The sequence below is a fragment of the Pleurodeles waltl genome, chromosome 2_1, assembly GCF_031143425.1.
Source record: "Pleurodeles waltl isolate 20211129_DDA chromosome 2_1, aPleWal1.hap1.20221129, whole genome shotgun sequence".
Lineage (NCBI taxonomy): Eukaryota > Metazoa > Chordata > Amphibia > Caudata > Salamandridae > Pleurodeles > Pleurodeles waltl.
This window is the reverse complement of record NC_090438.1, coordinates 96,283,504-96,304,189: the sequence shown is the minus strand read 5'-3', so window position 1 is coordinate 96,304,189 and position 20,686 is coordinate 96,283,504. Positions and strand designations below refer to the sequence as shown.

Sequence of the window (20,686 nt, the reverse complement as noted above, 5' to 3'; positions counted from 1 at the left end):
TGCCCCTACAAACTGCATCAACCCTGCACTTGTGAAAGAACAGTTCATATATGTAGTCAATGGCCTATTTCCTGGTCTTCCATGTTATCTTGCAGTAACAACAACGTCAGACAATGAGTCACATACCTGCACGTTAGCGTGAGCTTCTCGCCTGCATTGATAACAATGTGGTCTCCTAAGCGGTTGAGTTCTGGAAGAATCAGTTCTTTCCCTTCACCCAATCCTGAGCAAAAGAGGGGGAAAACAAAATAATGAGTACTTGTTTCACGTCATGCACCTGTTTCCTCCAATGCACCGTCTTGGTGTATAATCAAAATACCAAGAGGATCTGAGCGGGCAAACTTTGCAGTAATTAATATTGTTTTGTCTCTCAATTCAATGTAATGACCAACTACAGACACTCAGAGTTGCATTTAACCTGCAAAACTTTAAGAAATATTTGTTATGTAAACAACAGTGAAAAGAGATCAAAAATGAAGTAGCCCTATAAATACATTCTTTTAGTCAAGCTTTTTTGGTTACCAAATTTGAATCCAGACTACCAGTTTTTTTGCACTTAGTGAAATATTTAATGAAGCACATTAATGTATTATTTAAATTCTGAGATTCATTTGAGACACATAGACATATAGAGAGAACAAAGCCACTAACATGTACCGGTAATAGTTATCTCATTATCGATACCTCACACCCCCACCATGCACAGTGTTGCTATCATTGCTGTAAGTGACGTTATCACTGATGTCATAGAACCTGTCATGAGGTATGCAATATGGGAGGCAATAAGCAGTGCATGGCGAGGGCACGAGTTATAGTGCCTTTAGGGCACGACTTACAGTTACTTTAGATAACCATAACTGGTGAATCTCGGTTGTTTTGTTTGTTTAAACTATGGTGTCCCTTCACCCCCTGGGTTTTTTCAGTGCATTTTAAAACATTCCTAACTATACTTGTCACTTTAACCTTCATGTTTTTCAGTGAATTTCTAGGTTTTTTTAAATGGACATTATTGTCACTATATAAAAGACAAGCCTATTGATTTGTCAAGAAATACATCAAGCATTTACAGTCAAAAAAGCAAGAAAGCTCAGGATTGGGGCACACTCACCTTGCCCCTTTATGGGGTACCCCTGGCCTCAAAGAGACTCATGGTGGGGGCTGCATGGCACCCTCTCTGCAAGTCACCTTAGAATTCCTAGATCATGTATCCAAAAGCAATATTCTTTAAACCAAATGGCAATTCAAGGTAAATTGCAATATCTGTATATCATTTGGGTGGATTCTATTTCTTGTAATGCATGGTTAAAAAACAGTCATCTATTTGATAGATTTGGTGACTGTTTTTGTTCGTATCAGGCAGCTGTTTTTCCCTCCTGCTGACTCACCCAAGGAGGTACTGTGATGTAATAGATCAACTGTAATACATTGTTACAATAGAATTATGTCATTTTCTTATTACATATATTACATGCTGGTAGCCAATCCGGTTTCTTATTATAGGTGAGCAGTGATGTGAATTTCGTATTACAGAATAAAAGTGCTGTTACAGATAAACTAGCCGAGATAATACATTTCTGCAATATATAAAGCTGTTTCTGAGTAAAGGTTCAGGGTCCTAAAGAGTAAAGGTTTCATATAGTGGAGGAATATAATGGCAAGAAATTAAAAATGTCAGAAGACTGGGATGTACAGGGATGTAAGGAATAACAAACGATCCCAAAGTACTTTGTCAGATTCTCTGAAGTTACTATGTATGACCTAGTGCATTATAGAACCATTTAACATGACGTAACATGACTTGACCCAAGTTATGTCAACTTGCTCACTTGAGAAAATCAAAGATGGTTAACACAATGAAAGCTTTACCAGACAGTTAAATGTAATCTCCCAAGTATGTTGACATTTAATAAACAAATGCCTACTACCAGTATCTTCTATTTTTCTAATCATTTTTAGGGTCAAGCGCACGAAACGCTCTCTCCCTGTTGTTATCTCTCTATGGGCTTGTAAACACGCCCATCAGTTTGGTTGGTTCGTGGGCTTGCCTTTTAAAATTCACTTGGCTTGACTAGTGAAAGACATGGATATGTCATGCCTTTTCCGGTGTTTAGCGCTTCTCGAGTGCACCGGCCAACTACTGAAAACATATGAGGCTCCATGTTTTTCGTATGGTTTCTGGACTACTTTTTCTCTTTGTTTCGCAGGCAGTGCAATCTCGCTGGGCAGTAGTCACACGCTTTGCATGACATTGATCCTTTTATATAGATAATTGCACTTTTGCCAGTTACATGGATAATTGCACTTTTGCTGATAACATGGATAATTGCACTTTTGACAATATGTTTCACTGCGAGCAAACTTTTGTTTCCTTTTGTGTGTTTGCTTCGCGCTCCTGGCAGCCGTCTGCTCATTTAAGTGAAACAGTATTTCTTTTCATTTTCAGTTTATGTGGCAAGAAAAGTTTGGTTAGGAGTTTACAACACTAATAGCTCTAACTCACGCAAACGCAAGACCCATTGCATTGCAAATGCTTGTTTGAATGTGTTACAACAGAAATGGTGCTGTAGAAATCAAACGCATTTAAGCCATTTGTTCTTTAGAAATGAAATTATAAGCTAGATCATATTAGTTATATGTATGTAATTTCAAAAATGCAATTAGACTACAAGAGTAATTTAACAGTGTGTTTATTTATAACAACAACATATTTGGGAGAATATATTTCATTATCTGAATCAGTGATTTCATGTGAGTCAGCAAGTGCCCTAGCTTTGGTAGGTGTTAGTTGGTGGGTGTGTGAATGTCAACTAAATCAAGATGCATAAGAAAATGAAAACGGGCATTTGCACGCCTAGAATTTGTGCCCAGGAGCAAGATCTGCACTGAGGCAGCTTTTAAACATCTACTCGCTTTATTTTTTAACTCACCTTATGTATGGTCACATAATTTGTCACACCAGTTTCTTCTTTAACTAACTTATTAATTAGCTCCATCGTTTTATTTTAAATCTCATTGGCACTGCCCACCAGCTTTGGTGCTTAGTAGCCGGAAAGGATGCTGTACCACACTTTCCAGTTTTAGTAGAGGTATCTGACAAAGAGCCCCACATGGTGAGTTTTAGTAAGCTCCCTGTACCCTACCATCCGGACAGAATGTGGCTTATCAATAAAGGTGTATCTTTGTATTTAATTATTTGTGTATTCATTTATTTGGGTTTCAAATATAGAATATTTGTCAGGAAATGCTGTCTATATACAATTCAATTCTTGATATAAGATATAAAAACAGTGAAAGTCAATACATACATCCAGTATTACTGCCTACCTTTAAGAAAATAGAACAAAGAAAAGAAAATTGAAGGAAAATAAATAAACATGTTCTATTTCCTAAAGCTGTGTTTATTTTGGATTTTTAAAACCTCCATCGTCGGCAGTAGCTGAATGCGGGCGCCTTGCTTTGCACGGGTCGATGCTGACAGCTAAATAGGCCTCATTTCATTTCATATTTTCTCTGCTTCCGACGCATCTGTTTTAACGATGATTCACGTTTAAGGAAAACACCGGATACAGGTTTGTTTCCGTGGCTTATTGTTCCATCTTGTTTATAAAATGATAAAATGCGCCTTAATGAAGACGAAATACCTACATCTTCTTCTGGAAATCACTGGCTGGCTTAAGTAAACAAATACCGTGTTTCAGTGGGACTAGTGAGTGATAAATCGCCTATTTAGTGTTGTGCTAAGGTGATATCCCCACCTATTGTTTCCCATTCATTGTTACACTTAATTATGAATCTAAAAGTGTGCAATCTCTCGGAATGAAATGTGTCTTTGTATGAGTAGCAATGATGCGTCTTCCAAGTACCGCGTGCCCTGGGGCGCATAAGTGATCATTAAAAAAAGATCACACCGCTAAGGTTTTTAAATATGCAGCACATCTCTGCATGAAATATAGTTGTTTTCAGTCTTGTTACTTCTATCTTTACATACCTGTTTAATCACGATAAGTTCTATTTCTTAACGTAAGCCCCTCCCCCTTCGCTTAAACAATCAATCATGGTAAATCTTTAACTTGTATATTAAACCCCGGTCATGCAAAATTCTTCAGAGGAGAAGTTAAACCACTGTAGGATCACAGGGGAGGCTGCGCCCCCTTTCAGACCTTTCGATTCAGGGTACCTCCCGACATCACTGGGTAGCCTCCCTATCATAGTGTACAGGACCGGCTTTAGCACTTGCGCCCTGTGTGACAGTCTTTTTTAGTGCCCCACCCCCATGACCACCTCCTCGGATTCACTCTTTATCACTTGGCAAATGTCCCCCCTCATCTCTCCTTAGCACCTCTTTCACATACATTCATTTGCTTTAAAGCGCTTGTAAAGGCTAGCTTTACTAATCCACTCAGCTATCCACATAAAATATAGTTCTGCTCTTTGCAGCAGGCATATTAACCCTCTGCGCTGCTTTATGGCGAGTCTAAGCTGCCGCAAGACAAAACTCTCATTTCTCTCCCCAACAGGAACATTAATCACAAGAGGTATCTTGACATTTTAATTGTTTCCTGAAGGCTGGACGCACAAGGAACCTTTCAGCAGGTGCTTTTAAATCAGAAGTTTTGCAAGTCATTGCTAAACGCAGCGCCCCCCTGAGGTCAGCGCCCCACAATCCAGGTCAGCACCATGATAGTGTACATCAGGGAGGACACATGTGACCTCTCCTCCCAGGTGGGGAATACTAGGCCTAAAGGCTTTTTTCTCCATCATAGAACATTGGGAGGTATCCTAGGGCCAGATGTAGGAAGGCATTAGCGCCTCGCAAACAGCGAAAAACGCCGTTTGCGAGGCGCTAATGCCCTCACGCGATGCTGAAACACATATTGCGAGTCGGTACCGACTCGCAAAATGTGTTTCAGACTCGCAAATAGGAAGGGGCGTTCCCTACCTATTTGCCAGGCGCACCGCGATGTAGGGTTGATTTGTGACCGCGAAAGCGGTCGCAAATCAACCCGCAGTTACCATCCACTTGAAGTGGATGGTAACTCATTCGCAAACGGGAAGGGGTCCCCACGGGACCCCTTCCCCTTTGTGAATGCTCCCAATACTATTTTTTCAGAGCAGGCAGTGGTCCTATGGACCACAGCCTACTCTGAAAAAAACCGAAACAAAAAGTTCTTGGTATTTTTTTCTATTTGCAGCTTGTTTTCCTTTAAGGAAAACGGGCTGCAAAGAGAAAAAAAAACTGCTTTATTTAAAAGCAGTCACGGACATGGTGGTCTGCTGTCTCCAGCAGGCCACCATCCCCCTGAGTGCCTACACTCGCTATGGGGTCGCAAACTGCGACCCACCTCATAAATATTTATGAGGTGGGTCTTTGCGACCTCATAGCGAGTCGCAGAAGGTGTCTGAGACACCTTTCTGCATACCAATTTGCGAGTTGCAAATTGCGAGTCGGAAGGACTCGCAATTTGCAACTCGCAAATTGGTTTCTACCTACATTTGGCCCCTAGTTTCTAGACAGGTTAGAGGGTGCAAGGAGGGATTATTATGTTAGTATATGGTCTCCTTAAATAGGGTACTTATGTTCCTACAGTGAATTATCCCTTGTATTTGGATCTGAGTTTTAATGATAGGACTATCATTTGTGTTGAAGGATTAGTCGTGATGGACTCCAGAGGTGCGAAGAGCTCATTGCACTCTCATTGTGGCTTTCTTTCACTAGTCAACCACCGAACCAAGGTCTTACGTGCCCAATTTTAATTTTCTTGCATTTGTTTTCCACAGAACTTTTGCTAAGAAACTTGGGCTATAGATAATTACAATTAAATGAAGGTCGAGTCATGGAACTGGAAGCCTCCTGCATAAAGCTTAATGGTTGAGTAGAAAGCAGTGAAAGGAATGAGTTGAAGGTCTAGTTTTAATTTGAGAGACATCGGACTTGACTCCTCTAGCATCTCATCCCACCTAGAAGTTTTTCAACTCTTTTAAAACTCTACAGTGGCCTCCCATCAGTTGTATGTTAGGCCAGCGAGTGCTGCTCAGCCTGAAACCGCTGGTCAGCTGGCGAGAGCTCAGTAAAGGCATCATCAGAGGAATGACTGAGTGCATTAAACACACTTGTGGCGAACGTTTTCCATCAAGGTAGTAATTCCACCATCTTGCCCTATTCCAGTTTAGTTTTGTGTGGTATCATCCTAACTACAATGATCAGAAAAGTGTATCTGATCATGTATAGCTCTTGTTGGAGGGATCATTTAGCACTATCTCTCTGGTGAAGATTTTCCTTCAGGAAAGTGACTAAAACTGAAGGCAGCGTTCTTCCCGGGGTCTAACTCACCATCTTTATCTGACCACATTGGATCACGCCAATGCTACTCTGAAAAGATCCTTGGAGCCACTTAGCAATTTTTTTCACCACTTTTACATCTTGTCATAGACATGTATTGATTCTTACAGCAGCCTATATTAAGAATTCATCTCTTGACATTAATTGGAAGTGGTTCAACCAAATCCTTTCTGCTTACAATTTTTCAGTGAATTCTTTTGTGGTTATTAGACAATACATTTCTCTTTATTTTTATGCAATTGGTTTGAGCAGTTCATTCTTTAACTTTTTTGTTTGTTTGTCATGGGCCTTCTCTGAACCCTGAATCACTGAAAGAAGGCCTTCTACCAGTTCAGACCATGATTCGCTTAAGAAATCTTCGCTTCTAGAAGGTTTCATGTAACCTGGTTGCTGTGGCAATATGACATTAGCCATTAATAACTACATTCCCTCCTAAACCTGCAACAACGATTTCCAGTGCTTGCAATGTACACGGACTGCAGCCTAGACTTCAAGGAGCAATAGCTCCAAGGTAGCGTCTTTCCAGTTGAGCCTTATTAGAAAAATTAAGCCCAGAATACCCAAAATCACCTCCATTTCACAGTTCATGTCCTATGCATTGTTTACTGGGCTCTCAAACAGAATTCTATTGCTGATGGTCTGATCATAGAACATAGAAAGCATAACCACATAATCACTGCCCTGTGAGAACTTCACTGGGTATTGACTGGATCTTAATACATCATGACCTGCATCATATCCAGTGCCATCAATACCAAGAGGCCAGGCAACCTTGAAGGAAACTTTTCTGGTCATTCTGACTCTGCACCTCCAGTAGCTGGACTTGTGATCCAAAAAGGACAAAAGAAAACAACGAGGCAACCATTCTCTAAATATTTCCTCATCAAGAAGATTTTTCTCTCCCAACCACCACCCAACATATATATTGTTACAGCCTATATATGTAGAAGATGTATGTAAGCAAGCATATGTGCCGTCTAAACAGTGGCATGACCATTTGCATGATTCTTGCTGATACATAAAGGGCTATGCTACCTTCCAGGGGTATGTCTCCAGTCCATAAAGAAACCCAACAAAAATGAAAACCCTAAAGAAAAGATAGGTTTTGCAGCTAACTGAAAGATGAGTACCACAATTGTTTATTGGAAATACCATTGAGGAATAGCTACATAAATGAAGTGTCAAATCCTTGGATGGTTAATTACATCCAACATCCTAACAAAATCCAAAAAAGTATTATATTGACAAATAATGGAAAAAGACTTGTTTTACAAGTCAGTATCTTATGAAAATGACTTTGGAGCTTCCTGTGAAGCAAGTTCTTCTCTTATCAGTGCTAATCAGCAAACTTAATTTAAAATGAGAAAAGTCAGAGCTTTGCTTGTACTAATTAAGGAGATTTCTGACTTTTGGAGTTTGAAAAATAAACCTGCATTTAAGTGGAAATATGTCCTATCTTGTGTAACATTTTTCCATTTTCTATCCTCTTGTTATCTTCACATAGTTGGAGATATCCTTTCGTAATGGTTGCGAAATTACTTCCCCTACACATTCTTGAATGACACCTTCTTTATTTTCCCCACATTTCCACACTTAATCTATCCTTTTTTGAATAAATCTATGTTTGTAAGTGGCATGTTTAAGCATATTGGAAAGCTTTGTAAATACTCCCAAGATTACAACATTGGAGGCGTGCCTGGCCTCTGTCTTAAAACAAAATGGCCTAAGTCTTTAAGAATTCCTTATATGTTTTCTAGAGGATTTGTGTAGGCTTCCAAAAGCAAGGTCACAAAGGAAACATGAAGCAAGGTCTACACCAGTATAAATACATGCTAGGCTTTAAATAATCTATTGGAAAAAAGTATGGCAATAGAAAGAGAGTTGGGCATGGTAGCAATTCTTATAAAACATTACATTATCTGTCATTTATAATGGTGCCCTACAAGAAATTAGTATTAAAATACCCCAGTGGGTAGCTACAAGACTTCTGAACTCATGTGAAACCAAATGAATGAATTTATACAGCTTGCTACGCACAAATGTTGACACATTTTTTAAAGTCAAGGTTCAGCTACTCTTCAAAAATGCTCAACGAGAAGAGTTACAAATTCAGTAGGCAGATCAACAGTGGAGGACCATTAGCTGCAAATGACCTGTCGCCAATAACAAGCAACAGAATCTGAGAATCTTTCAGGTGGCCTTGCAAAGATGAAATCGATATCGTATGGCAATAAGAGTGATCAGTTTTTGGGGGTACACAATGGCTAGACATTTGAAGCACTTAAAGGATGTGCCAGTGTTTTAAAATGCTGTTTCATTTATAAAAAGGAAAGACAGTTCACTGAGAGCCCATTTGGCCATATTTGGAAAATACCTGAGCTAGATGGGCCACCATTTTGAGAAGCGCTGGTGCTTTGTGAAGCAACCAAGAGTGGAGTGCGTTAATCGATGCAGGAAGCCATCCAAGTGCTATTGCAAAGCTGTACAGTTATGTGGATATCATCCTTTAAAAATGCAGTTTCAAACTGGGGGAGGGCATTGATCTATGAGAGCTAGACCCATTCCAGACCTTCTGGATAACCACATGAGGTGATTTAACATATAATGAGATTAAAGTAGAATTGAAGACATTTGGGGTGATTTACAGTTTGATGGATGTGGGACAACTGGTGCGTGTCCCTTCCACCCTATTTAGAGTGTAGAGCCAGGAATATCCTCTTAGTGTGGCAGGTAGGACATCCACCAAATTTTGGCAGATGTTCTGCAGCCACTAAATGTGAAATAACACCTATAGTCAATGATTAGGATGAAGATCTGGCATGGAAATCAGCTTTCGTGAATCAACATTACTCACTCATAGTTCATATTGTGATAGGAAACACAATAAAAAGAACCCAGAGGAGCCTATTACATTTACCTGAAGCCATAGGGAGAGCCTGAGGACTTTTCAATTTCAGTAGCATTACAGATATTAGTGCTTCTGGTAGATATATCTGCCAGACATCTAATTACATCTTTAGTAACTAATGAGGCACAGCCCTGGTGACAATATCCAACAGCTCAGGGACAGGTGAGTGTCATGAAACATCAACCCTTACACTCTGAGCAAATCACACATGGACCTGACATAATATTTTTAAAAAACACTGTCAGTGACAAACTAAGAGGGGGCTACCATCCAGTAAAACTCTGCTAAAGTGTTGCCTTTGCATAAGTGCCAGTGTAGTTTTTTGAGATGGAGTGTGATGTGGGTCCTTTTGTGGAGGTCAAGTACAAGTCCTGTAGTTGAGTTCTGTATTGTTTGTAGTCTCATCAGGATGCGTGCTGTGATTCCTACGCAGATTGCATTTCCGTAGTCCAGTCTGCTGGTGATGAGGGCCTGCGTGACGGTCCTTCTGGTGTCTGCTGGGAGCCACCTGAAGATCTTGCAGAGCATGCAAAGGGTGTGGAAGCAGGAGGATGAGACTGCGTCGGCTAGTTTTTTCTTCATGGATAGCTTGCTATCCAGGATGATGCCGAGATTGAGGGCGTGGTCTGTTGGGGCGGGGTATGTACTGAGCTCTGCGGGCCCCATGTGTTAGTCCATGGTGAGGTGTTTTCAAAGAGGAGGACAGTTGTCCTTCATCCATTCTGCTACGTTCATCATGCATCTGTGTAAGTTAGCTTTTGTGGTGGATTGATCTTCAGACAGTGAGAGGATGAGCTGTGTGTCATTGATGTAGGCGATGATGTTGAGTCTGTGTGATCTGACGGTTACGTCCAGGGGGGTCATGTAGGTGTTGAAGAGAGTCAGGCTGAGGGACGATCCTTGGGGGACTCCACAGCTCGAAATCCAGATTGGGAGGGTTCCAGGAGGCACCTCCAGGAAAAAACGATTACGTAGTGGAATTGTATGATTGTTTTATTAGTTTCCTATCTCAACTTATTGAACCTTCTCAATTTCTCGCCAGAGATTTTTTGAGAGAAGCTCCAAGTGATTCAAGCTGCTGGTTGTGAGTGACCTGCAAGGTCTTTCAATGGAGGTAGTGAAGAATGGAAGTACATATCGTTAATCAGTATTATGTCAATTAACCAGGAATAGACGCAGTTCTACTGATATGTTTTTTATTTTGAAAATGTTCCAGAAAGACAGTAAATATTGCATGCCTCATAGTTATAACGGGCAAGCAATGCTACATAACACATATTTTGTTTAATTTAATAAGTGGAACAAAATTTGGGTAGAATGAGGCAGATTTCTTATTATTGTGATTTGCACATAACATCTCAAATATACCCCATATTCTTAGAGTGAAGCCTTCATCCTCCTTTCAGCTGCTCAACAGATACCTTTAGGAGTTAATATCAGTAACACAAGTTGGCAGTGTGAGGAATAGTTAATACACAGCCTCTTGTATCAGGGGAAAACAGAATAATTGCCATAAACAGATTACTCAGTGCCACTTTGTGCCTAACATCAATCAAGGAGCAATGATACCTTGATAATCATTGTCCTCTAACAAAGAACATTTCTATTCCTGCATAAGCAACATAAAACAGTGTTCAGAAATAGCCAACATAAAACAGTGTTCAGAAATAGTCTGTTAGTCACCGCACAAGTTCTAAACCTGCTGAACCTACAATGAGTCATGCCCTAGAAGAATCAGGACTCATTTTTCCATTAAGGACATTGGCGACCTACTTGTAGATTATACTTGAGACTCAAGAGTACTCACATCTCAGGAGGTCATTTTATTCACACTGGTAAGGACACAAGTAAATTGCAACCTCACAAAGAGCCCTACATTGAAAAGTCTAATGATCCTCTTTTGCAGCACTTCTCTTCCTTAAGATGTCTCTTACATTGCCGTAGATAAGCAGGAAAACATAGGGGCCTTTTCACAAAGGTGTTACGAAGTACACAAAGTAGTACACCTGTTGTACTTTTATGCACTCTTACATGCCCTAGTGAATTCTCCCCAAAATATATGAAATGGGAATAACGAGGTGATATGAAGGGCATATTTATACACAAATAGAACTGTGCCTCTTTGCACTTTTTCTATTAGGTAGTTTGACATGTTGTGGCTATTTAACAAAGGCATGTGTGTGTGTTCTTTAAAGAGTGCTCGAGGATATCACTTCCTGTACTCATAAATGATTTAGTGAATCTGCCCATTTGTCGTGAGATTGCTGACTTAATTATCTTAAAAAACCTGGACCTCATATCAGTGATAGAAACTTGGTTTAAGGAATGTTCTCAGCAGGTACTGGTATTAGGTCAGATCTGAAATAACTAGTGGGTGCATAGTATCTGTACAGAAGAATGGGCAATTATCCTGCTTCCAATGCTTCTCAATTAAAATAGAAACAATCAACCCTCCCCTTATCAAATTCCAATTCATCTGTAAGCCACCAGGTGACAACAAAGTCTCTATGGAACAATTTATTGAATTCCTAACTTATGACTTATCAACATGAAAAACCTCCACCTAGCTGGCTTCAATCTCCACTGGAGTGAGAAGAAAAGAAACTTCCACATTTCTTGTATCCACCTTTGTACTTGGAAATAACCTCAATGAATTAGGACAAACTCCCTGCATAACAAGGGCTCAAATCTGGCCCGCCTCGTTGCACAAGCATGGAGAATCACTATGGATTCTGCAATGCAGGCAGACAGGTCTGATCACTTCCTCATCCTATTTCCCCCACACTTCTAAAATGTTGGCACAAGTAGGCAGCCCCAGGAGACCTAAGAAAACGGTCAACATGGTAGTCTCCACAGTTGCTTACATTCTGTAGTACATCCCATCAGATCATAAAATGAACAAACTCACAGCTCTATACTATGGAAACATAAACAAGCTAAAATACACCTTTGCCCACAAACAACAAAAATACAAAATTCTAAACGATTGATGCTCTATTTCTCTAAAGAGATGAAGGAAGGGTAGGAAAAGCCTCAGATCATTTGAACAAATTTAACGTCAGATTATCTCTAGGATGAACGTGGCACAGCTGTGAATTGAAAAAAACAAATAAATTCATCATCACAGGCAAATTTGCCTGTATGGAAAGGTAGATCGGCCAAACAAAAAAAAAAAACCTTTCCCTCTAGGCACAAATCAGGGAGGATTACAAACAACTCCATAGAACTATGTGAGATTTTTCATCATTACAGAGAAGATGATTATAGAATTTATTATTATGAAGAGCTTTTATTGAGACCTGATTTTCCCAAAATGCTTTCAGACTAGGGCTCATACTCCTTCATATCTCATTGCTCTCTACTGTGGATTATTTAATTGAAGCAGGGCAGAGATTTGTTTCAAATATTTCCTAGTCAGTTGGACTGGGCCACAGAGCAATGAAGATTGCCTTCACTTCAAAGATGATCTTTCCCAAAACTTTGATAGATGAAGGTTTACAGGTCATTTTAAGTGATAGCTCTGTAAATGGCACATAATCATTTTCCCAGTGCAGGTAAACTTTATTTAAATATTGCATGTGGTGGGGCTTATTAGACTCTCAGGGTTTCCCAGGAAATTTGTTTTGCAAAATTGTGTGCTTTCAACCAAGCCAGCTGTAAAGCCCGAATAAAACTAGGTCCAGGTCATGTAATGAAAGGTGTTCAACCACAATTTCCCACGCTACATGAAATCCTTAATGGCACACCATAGCTACTCCAACATCTTAATAATAAATGGTCTTAATAAAAACATAAAGAAAGAATGAGCAGTGTTCAAAATCAAGACAAAGTCTTTGGGCCTCATTACGAGGCTGGCGGGCTTGAGACCGCCAGCCTTGGGGTGGTGGTCAGGACCACCACTGCTGTGGCAGTCCGACCGCCAGGGTTCCACTGACTCCTGCGGGATCAGTGATTCCGATGGGTTGATGGAGGGTGGATGTCGCAATCAGCGACGGCGACACTGCATGCAACGCCGCCCTGCTGATTATGACCCAATTTCCTGTCAGCCTTTTCACAGCAGTTTTACCACCATGAAAAGGCCGGCAGAGAACAGGTGCAGGGGGCCACAGGGGTCCCCTGACCTGCCCATGCACTTGGGATGGGCAGTGCAGGGGTCCCACTGCAAAGCACCCTCGCCATCTTCACTGTCTGCACACATTCTAAACCTGCTCTGCAGACAGTGAACATTGAGAGGGTGCTAGTGCACCCTGCAGGTGACAACATTGCTGTCGGCTGGATTTCAAGCCAGTGACAATGCTGCCACCACTTTCCCACTAGACTGACTGACGGAAACCTTGGTTTTTGCCTGTCAGCCTAACTGGAAACTCACAATGGGTCCGGCGGAGAGGTAGCCAGTGTGGCGCCAACCTCCCCGTTAGAAGTTAGGCGGATGGATCTTCCCGTCCTTCGAACTCCTCGGATCCTTTGTCTCAATCTCTTGAAGAAGACCAATGAAACTGGCACAGAAGTCATTCCAGTGTCCCCTGCTGGACTTAAAAAGTCAATCCAAAGTTTTATGCATTTTGTAGAAGGCCTAGAGGGATAGGTCCTGAGTAGCAGACATACACTAACCACCTCATCCAGAACCTTTCATCAGCTACTTCCGGCATTGTTCACCATAACGGAACTAAAGACAACATAGTGGAAGATCCATTGGTGTTCAAAGTCCCAAATGCTGAAACAGTCGTGGCTCCTTACTCTGGTCTGAATCCAACCACCTGCATTGCAACACTTTCCAGAAAGTGGAAGTGCTCAGATTGGGCTTCATCTATGCAGATGTGCTAGGGTAGTGGGTGAGAAATGCAGGCTCGGAACCCCTTGTACTAAGAATACAACGACCTTTAAAAGCATTTGCTGAGATCATGTTTTAAAGGTCCCAGTTTTAAGTAATTGCACTCTTTCAGTGCATTGAAGTCAGCACAAGGAGGCAATGTTGTGTTTTCAATACTTAGGAATAAATGAAGGGCCTCATTTTGAGTTTGGCAGATGGGAAAGCCCGTCTGCCAAACTCCCGACAAAGTGGCCACCGCCGTATTGGTGACTACCCCACCGGACCTATTAGATGTTTCCCGCTAGCCTGATGGGTGGAAACCTCGCTTTTCGTCCGTCGGCCTAGCGGGAAACAGGCGGCAGCATTGTTTCTGGCTCGAAATCGAGCCAGCTGCAATGCTGTCACCATCAGGGTGCACCAGCACCCTCGCAATGTTCACTGTAGACAGTGAATATTGCGAGGGTGCTGGGCAGGGAGACCCCTGCACTGCCCAGTGCAGCCCCCCCGCAGCTCCCTGCACCTGTTCTCCACCATGAAAAGGCTGTTGGAGAATGAGGTTGTAATCTGCAGGGCAGCGCTGCATGCAGCACTGCCCTGGCGGATTATGACCTCCACCCGCCATCAACCCAACGGGATCACCAATCCCGCCAGAGATGGTGGAACCCTGGCCAGGGTCTTAATGTGGCGGTCGGACTGCCAAAGCAATGGTGGTCCTGACCGCCACCACCAGACTGGCAGTCTTAAGTATAACATAACGTAACTTATATTTCACCTAAAATTCAACTAACTCTTTAGTAATTTCCATGGGCTCCGATTACTTCCTTCTATTAGCTGGTTTCAGGAACCTAAGGAAGTAGCATGCAGGATGGTTGGCAGCTGATGTGCTGACTTCCTAAGGCCAAGTTCTAGTTTGAAAGCTAAGGTACTGTTGCAAATGCATAAGCCATTCTTACACTGGCACAAAGACAAGCAGCAATTTTGACTTTCGTAACAACAAATTCATTGGCCAAAGGACTAGTGTGGGCCCCGCTTAGTATTACTAGTGCAGCAGCTCAAGCTTTAATTCACAGATTTATACCAATCGCTGGCAAAGGTGAGCTTTTTTTAGTAGGGGGAATTGTACAAAAACTTAACTTAACTTGTACTTAAAGACTGTTGGCCCCCTTACAAGTCAGGCCATAATTGGAGGTAGAGATATTGGAGCAGAATATCCTGGTTTCAGGTGGAATTGCCATCCCAGTTGCAGCCACTTTGGGTTTCCAGGGAACACTTGCAGGAACCAGATTTACTTAGTCTACTTCTGCATGTTTTTTCCATTACCACAGAAGGAATATGTGCACAGAATCTCATCAAATTGTACCAGATGAGTTCCTGCAGTCATAGAATTTGCGATCGGTTGGGGCGGTATACCCTCTCCCATGCAACCTCTCCATTTGATTCAGTCATTTTTAATTATTTTATTTCATTTGATACTTTAGCTCATAACACACTTAATCAGATAATTGAAAGAAGGAGTTACATCGTAAAACACTAAAAAAATATCAAGACAACAAATGTGCAACGACCTAGAGCAACCTATAAGTCAATACAGACACCTCGTAACAACAGCAACGTCCCTACAGCCACATGGAAATCACCTTCAGTCACTTAAGTTTTCACCCAGTTTCAATGTCTACTTTTAAATTTGCTAACAGTGAAATTTGCAAATTTTCAATTAAGTAGCAATAAATTGTGGAATGCTTGTCTACAGGTCTGATGCACACCTAACTCGTAAAAGGACCTATGTTGGTACATCCGTGGAAATAATATCTGTGTAGGGATATTCTTATTTCTGAGAGATATACTGAAGCTAGTTATTCATAGAAATGTAGTTCACAGCCATGGACGTCAATTCACCAAAATGCCAGGGGTAGCGGAAGAGACATCACATGCCATTTGACCTTTACTCTGACTCACACATACACATGTTTACGCATACACACACATTCACACACTCTCTCTCACATAAACACAGTCACCCACAAGCAGGCATACAACATACATTTAAAAACATTTTTAATTATCTTAGCTGCCAGATAGTATCATATTCCAGCTAATTGTGCTCAATTTTATTACACTAATAGTGAAAAATAGTATTAACTATTTTTGTTATAAAAAGTGGACTCCCTATCGACGTCCTGGACGAGGTGCGCCTTTGCTCCGAGCACTGATTTTGCCCCTTCTGAGGCCAGGGGTTGCAAAGGCAGTCCCAGATGTCGCAAGGGGCAAGCCAGAAGTTGCAGTTGATGACGCAGAAATGAAGGTTTTACATTTATTAGCGCATAAACGTAGTGCTGCAATAATCAAGTGTGACTTTAATCGAACTTATAAAGATTGTACTGGGACAAATGTGCCCTTAGAGTAGTTTGCCAACATTTATAAGCGTGCTTTATATAACGTGATGTATTAGAATTGTATTAATCTGACATAATCGTAAACGTGTGCCATGATTTGCTTGTTTGAAATGTTTTAGCTTAGCATGACTTTAGTGGAGGCTTCGGCCTAGTTGCCTTGTCTCACGGTTTAGATGCTCGTATTTTTCCACTGTGCTAATGAACGTGTATTCTTGCTTGAAGCTGTACTTTTCCAGCGAGATCGGTTCACATGCTTATCTTTAAGGTTTCGTGCCAGCCTGGCATCTTCTTCTTTGCTCCAAGGTCAATTTGCAGGTGCGGACAATGGAAGCTCTGAAAGTGAGTTAATTGGTAAAATATGTTGCAACTTACGTTCCCGACTCCAAGGATAATGTATGCCTAGGTAGAAGCTTGTGAATTGTTGTTTTTGATTGGACAATTTGAAGCCAACCTATGAACCCTCCAATGGAAGACCCTACTGGATTTGAACTGTTGTTTATTTAAACCAGGTGCACAAGAAGAAAGCAGCCATTATTGCCTTTTGCTGCCATTTTGCAGCCATTTTTCGGACATTACCCGCCATTTGCAGGACATTGCAGACATTATGGCCCATCTTGCCGCGACGCCATTTTGAATGAGACTTTGATGCTTTCTCTAATCGAGAGAAAGAGACTTTAAGAAATTCTCGCCCTAGAGACTTTAACTTTGATTTGTCCCTTTGCATGAAGTAGTAGTTTGTCCTTTTATCTTGCCGCTGTGAGGCAACTGCCCCGTCCACCCTACCCCTTTGCCCCGTCCCATGCTGATCGAATCCGGTACCTGTGAGACGAAGACTTCCTTGAATGCTGATTGAATTTGGTAAATATGAAAAGACAAAAATGTACAATTGCATTGTGTTTTCTCTTTAGGTAACCAACTGCTGATTTTTGATGAGAGCCCTAGTTAGGAGTTTTCCAAATTAATGTTGCTAAATTGTTTTTGCATGAAATCCCACATGCAGATGCTAATTTGAGGTTAGATGAGGATTCATTTGAGTTGTTGCACGATGCAATTTGAGACCTTGTTAAGCTGACTAATGTATGCAATTAGCCCATTACAGATTATAGTTTTAGTGATTTGTGTTGCCATCATTGAAGGCATTGTTATTCAAATGCTGCATAGATTGCATCTTTTCCGCCGATATGGACAGCTATTAATGTTCATTTACATATATCATTTGGTGTTGAGACACATATACATTGTGCTAGCTTTGTTAATATAGGGAAATAAATTCATTAACTTTGAATAAATTGGTGTGATTATTCATGGCCGAAAGGTCATGGTTCGCCGAAAATGTTTTCTGGATTAATTGTGAAGTGTTATATTGATCAAGGCATTGCTTATGTTCGTTATTGATTATTGATTGGATTAAATTGATTACTCTCGGGTGAAGAGAGGCCCACTTGGTCAAAAGATTCATCGACCCAAGAGCGTCCAAATACAGGTAAATTTATTAGGTCGGAACGCTCTATCACAGTTGTGACCCCTGACAACTCCTAGATGATGTCCATGTTTACACCGTTAGGGTAAGGGGAAACGCGAAGCTCGACTTACCTTTTTAGGTCTGGCTTTGCAGCGCAACTGTCGCGTGACCTTATGTGATTAAAAAAAGAGCTTTCAGGAGTACAACAGAGTTAGGCTGAGGCCCATTTCAGTTGTTGGTTCATCTGAGGACAGCTTTTGATTTGTTAAAAGCTGTGCGCTTCCACAGAAGAGTGGTTCAAGTACAGGCAACTGTGACTTTTTGTTATCCAGCTGCTTGTACTAGGCTCTTTCTCAAGCAAAGCTAATGGGTTTGACCTTTTCGGTCACACATCTTACTGTGATGGATAGGGCTTGCCCTTTAAGGTCACATAAATGCCACTGTGATGCTATTAAACCACTTTACTAGGTAATTAGATAATCTAGGTGTTTGTTCTTCTCCAGTTGCATATGTATACGCTTAGCTTATCCTCAAGTTACAATAAAGTCAGTGGACCCGGCATGCTGTGAACAGGATATGTCAGTATCCATGTTATTACTTAATAAAATCTACTGAGAGTTACTTTTTACATGAAATCTCCCAATATATCGTAGGAGGCAAGGGTTTCAGTGTTGGTTAACCATGGGGATGAAAACTTTGTACTGTGGTAATACTTGTTAGGTCCTCCTGGGAGACCCAGTTTTTTTGCTTTGCCAACTGTAATGTTGTTTTTAACTTTTTGACTGTATGCCTGATGATTGTCTTGTCGGAAAGCTTATACTCAATTTAGTAGAACTGAGTTGGTTATGGTGAGAAGCAATGTTGAAGGGTACAGGGCTGATTGCTCCGTTGATAAAAGTCATACTCAAAGGTATAGGTCTCAATTTTTTATTATAAAACGTAATGACAAAGGCAGTGAAAGCAATTTGTTAGTGCCAATAAGCCTGCAATGGTGGACTGTAATAATGCTTGTCACAGGCAGCAGACGGGTATTTTATTACATTAAACCTCACAGATTTGTTACATGAAATCTCACAGATTACTGTAGTAGGCAAGTGGTGTGGTGTTTGTTGTCTCCTGTGCCAAACCCAGAGGTTAGAAGATTTTAATTGTGATAGTTCTTGTTATTATCTTTTAGGTTTGTACGTTGTTTTGCCACCTGTAATTCTGAACATATTTCTAATTATTTAACTTTATGCATGATGATTGCTGCTATATGTACACTTTAGTAATCCTGTATTAGCTTTGGTGTCAAGCCAAAGTTCAAATCTATAGTATGTTTTGGCTCACTGGGAAACATTTTGTCAGCTTTCATAGGTTTGATCTGTTTATTGTGAAAAGTTATGGGAATGCCAACAGTGTTGTCTTAAGGAGTTTTGGGGGCCCAGGTAAGACATATTTTGGGGCCCCATGTTTTTAACAACTTTGAATTTTATTACCCAATATCTGTTTATTGAAGTCCCAGTGAATCTAAACTTTCAGAACCAGGGGTTACACAAAAACAGCTGAAATAAGTCTTTATGAGGCCCCCAACCATTATTAAGAATACTCTGGGCAAAGAGAGACAGGGTCAAATGGAAAGGTAGTCGGAGGGAGGCTGAGTTATAGAAATAGACAGAGGTGAGCAAGTGTGAAAGAATGTTTACTTTTCCAGGGGGCCCTTGGAAGATGGGGGCTCTGGGCATTTGCCGACTTTGCCCATGCTTTAAAATGTCTCAGAAAGATGATAGGCCAGACTTACATATTATGAAAAGCATGTGTTAAAGTCAATAAGCTTTTAACAGCGGATTGTTATGACACTGTGGTCAGAGCCTGTAGGCAGGTATTTTGAGAAATGGAATCTTACAGATAACCATAGTAGATAAAGGTTTTGCTGTTGTTGACCTGGTCAAACAATCTGTGGAGATAGATGATTTGTAATGAGTTAATCCTTATTAGGCCATTTTAGGGGAGATTCTGCATGGTTTTACTAACTGTAATTTTGTACGTATTTGTACTTTTATTACTGTTTATTGAGCTCCTTATGATGACAAGTCACTGTCAAAGTTTACACGAGTAATTGGTTCATTGAGAAAGGTTATGCCAGATGCCATAGTTCTGACGTGTTTATATAGAAGTAACAAGAAAGGCAATAGACCTTTTTTATTTATATGAAACACAAATGTTAAAGCCAGTCAGACATTACTGGTGGATTATCATAGTACTGATAGACTCACGTGTCTCCCAGGATCTTGTAATACAAAACCTCAAATATATATTAATATCGATACCTGATAGCCGGTCCAATATCAGAAATGTATTTCACTGCCACTAAGTGGTGTACCACACACAGTCCTTATGCACCTCCTGAAAAAGCCGGATCATTGAGAGATAGACATATCAAGGCCTGACAATGCATCCTGGCTAGAATCTGAATTGCAACTCTACCCATCCTTCAAATCAACCATGCAGACAGAACCACTCTGGCCTCATAGAAGCAAACCCACTGACTTGATCCAATGGCTCCTAGCTAGCCAAATGTGCCACATGAGATCTTGATTTGGCCAGTATACCTAAACTGTGTAGTCTGCCCACATCATGCCACTGCAGGCCAGAGGAAACAACATTGGGGCAGGAAGGCTGGGCTCATTCCATAATTTCAGAATAGCCACCGAAAGCTATTCTGATTTAGATTTATTGAATTTAATTTTCTTTAACACATGTGGTTTCTTAAAATTGTGGCAAGGATCTCACT

At 40.9% G+C, this 20,686-nt stretch overlaps 1 protein-coding gene across 2 annotated transcripts in view; it reads right to left on the bottom strand.

Annotated features, from left to right (window-relative positions):
• The window catches only part of LOC138261579 (vascular endothelial growth factor receptor kdr-like), a 420,550-nt gene that overhangs the window by 292,884 nt on the left and 106,980 nt on the right, over window positions 1–20,686 (bottom strand). For both annotated transcript variants that reach the window (XM_069210667.1, XM_069210676.1), the window contains exon 2: window positions 127–223. In XM_069210667.1, the coding sequence (XP_069066768.1) occupies window positions 127–223 (97 nt within the window). The remainder of the gene's footprint in view (window positions 1–126; window positions 224–20,686) is intronic.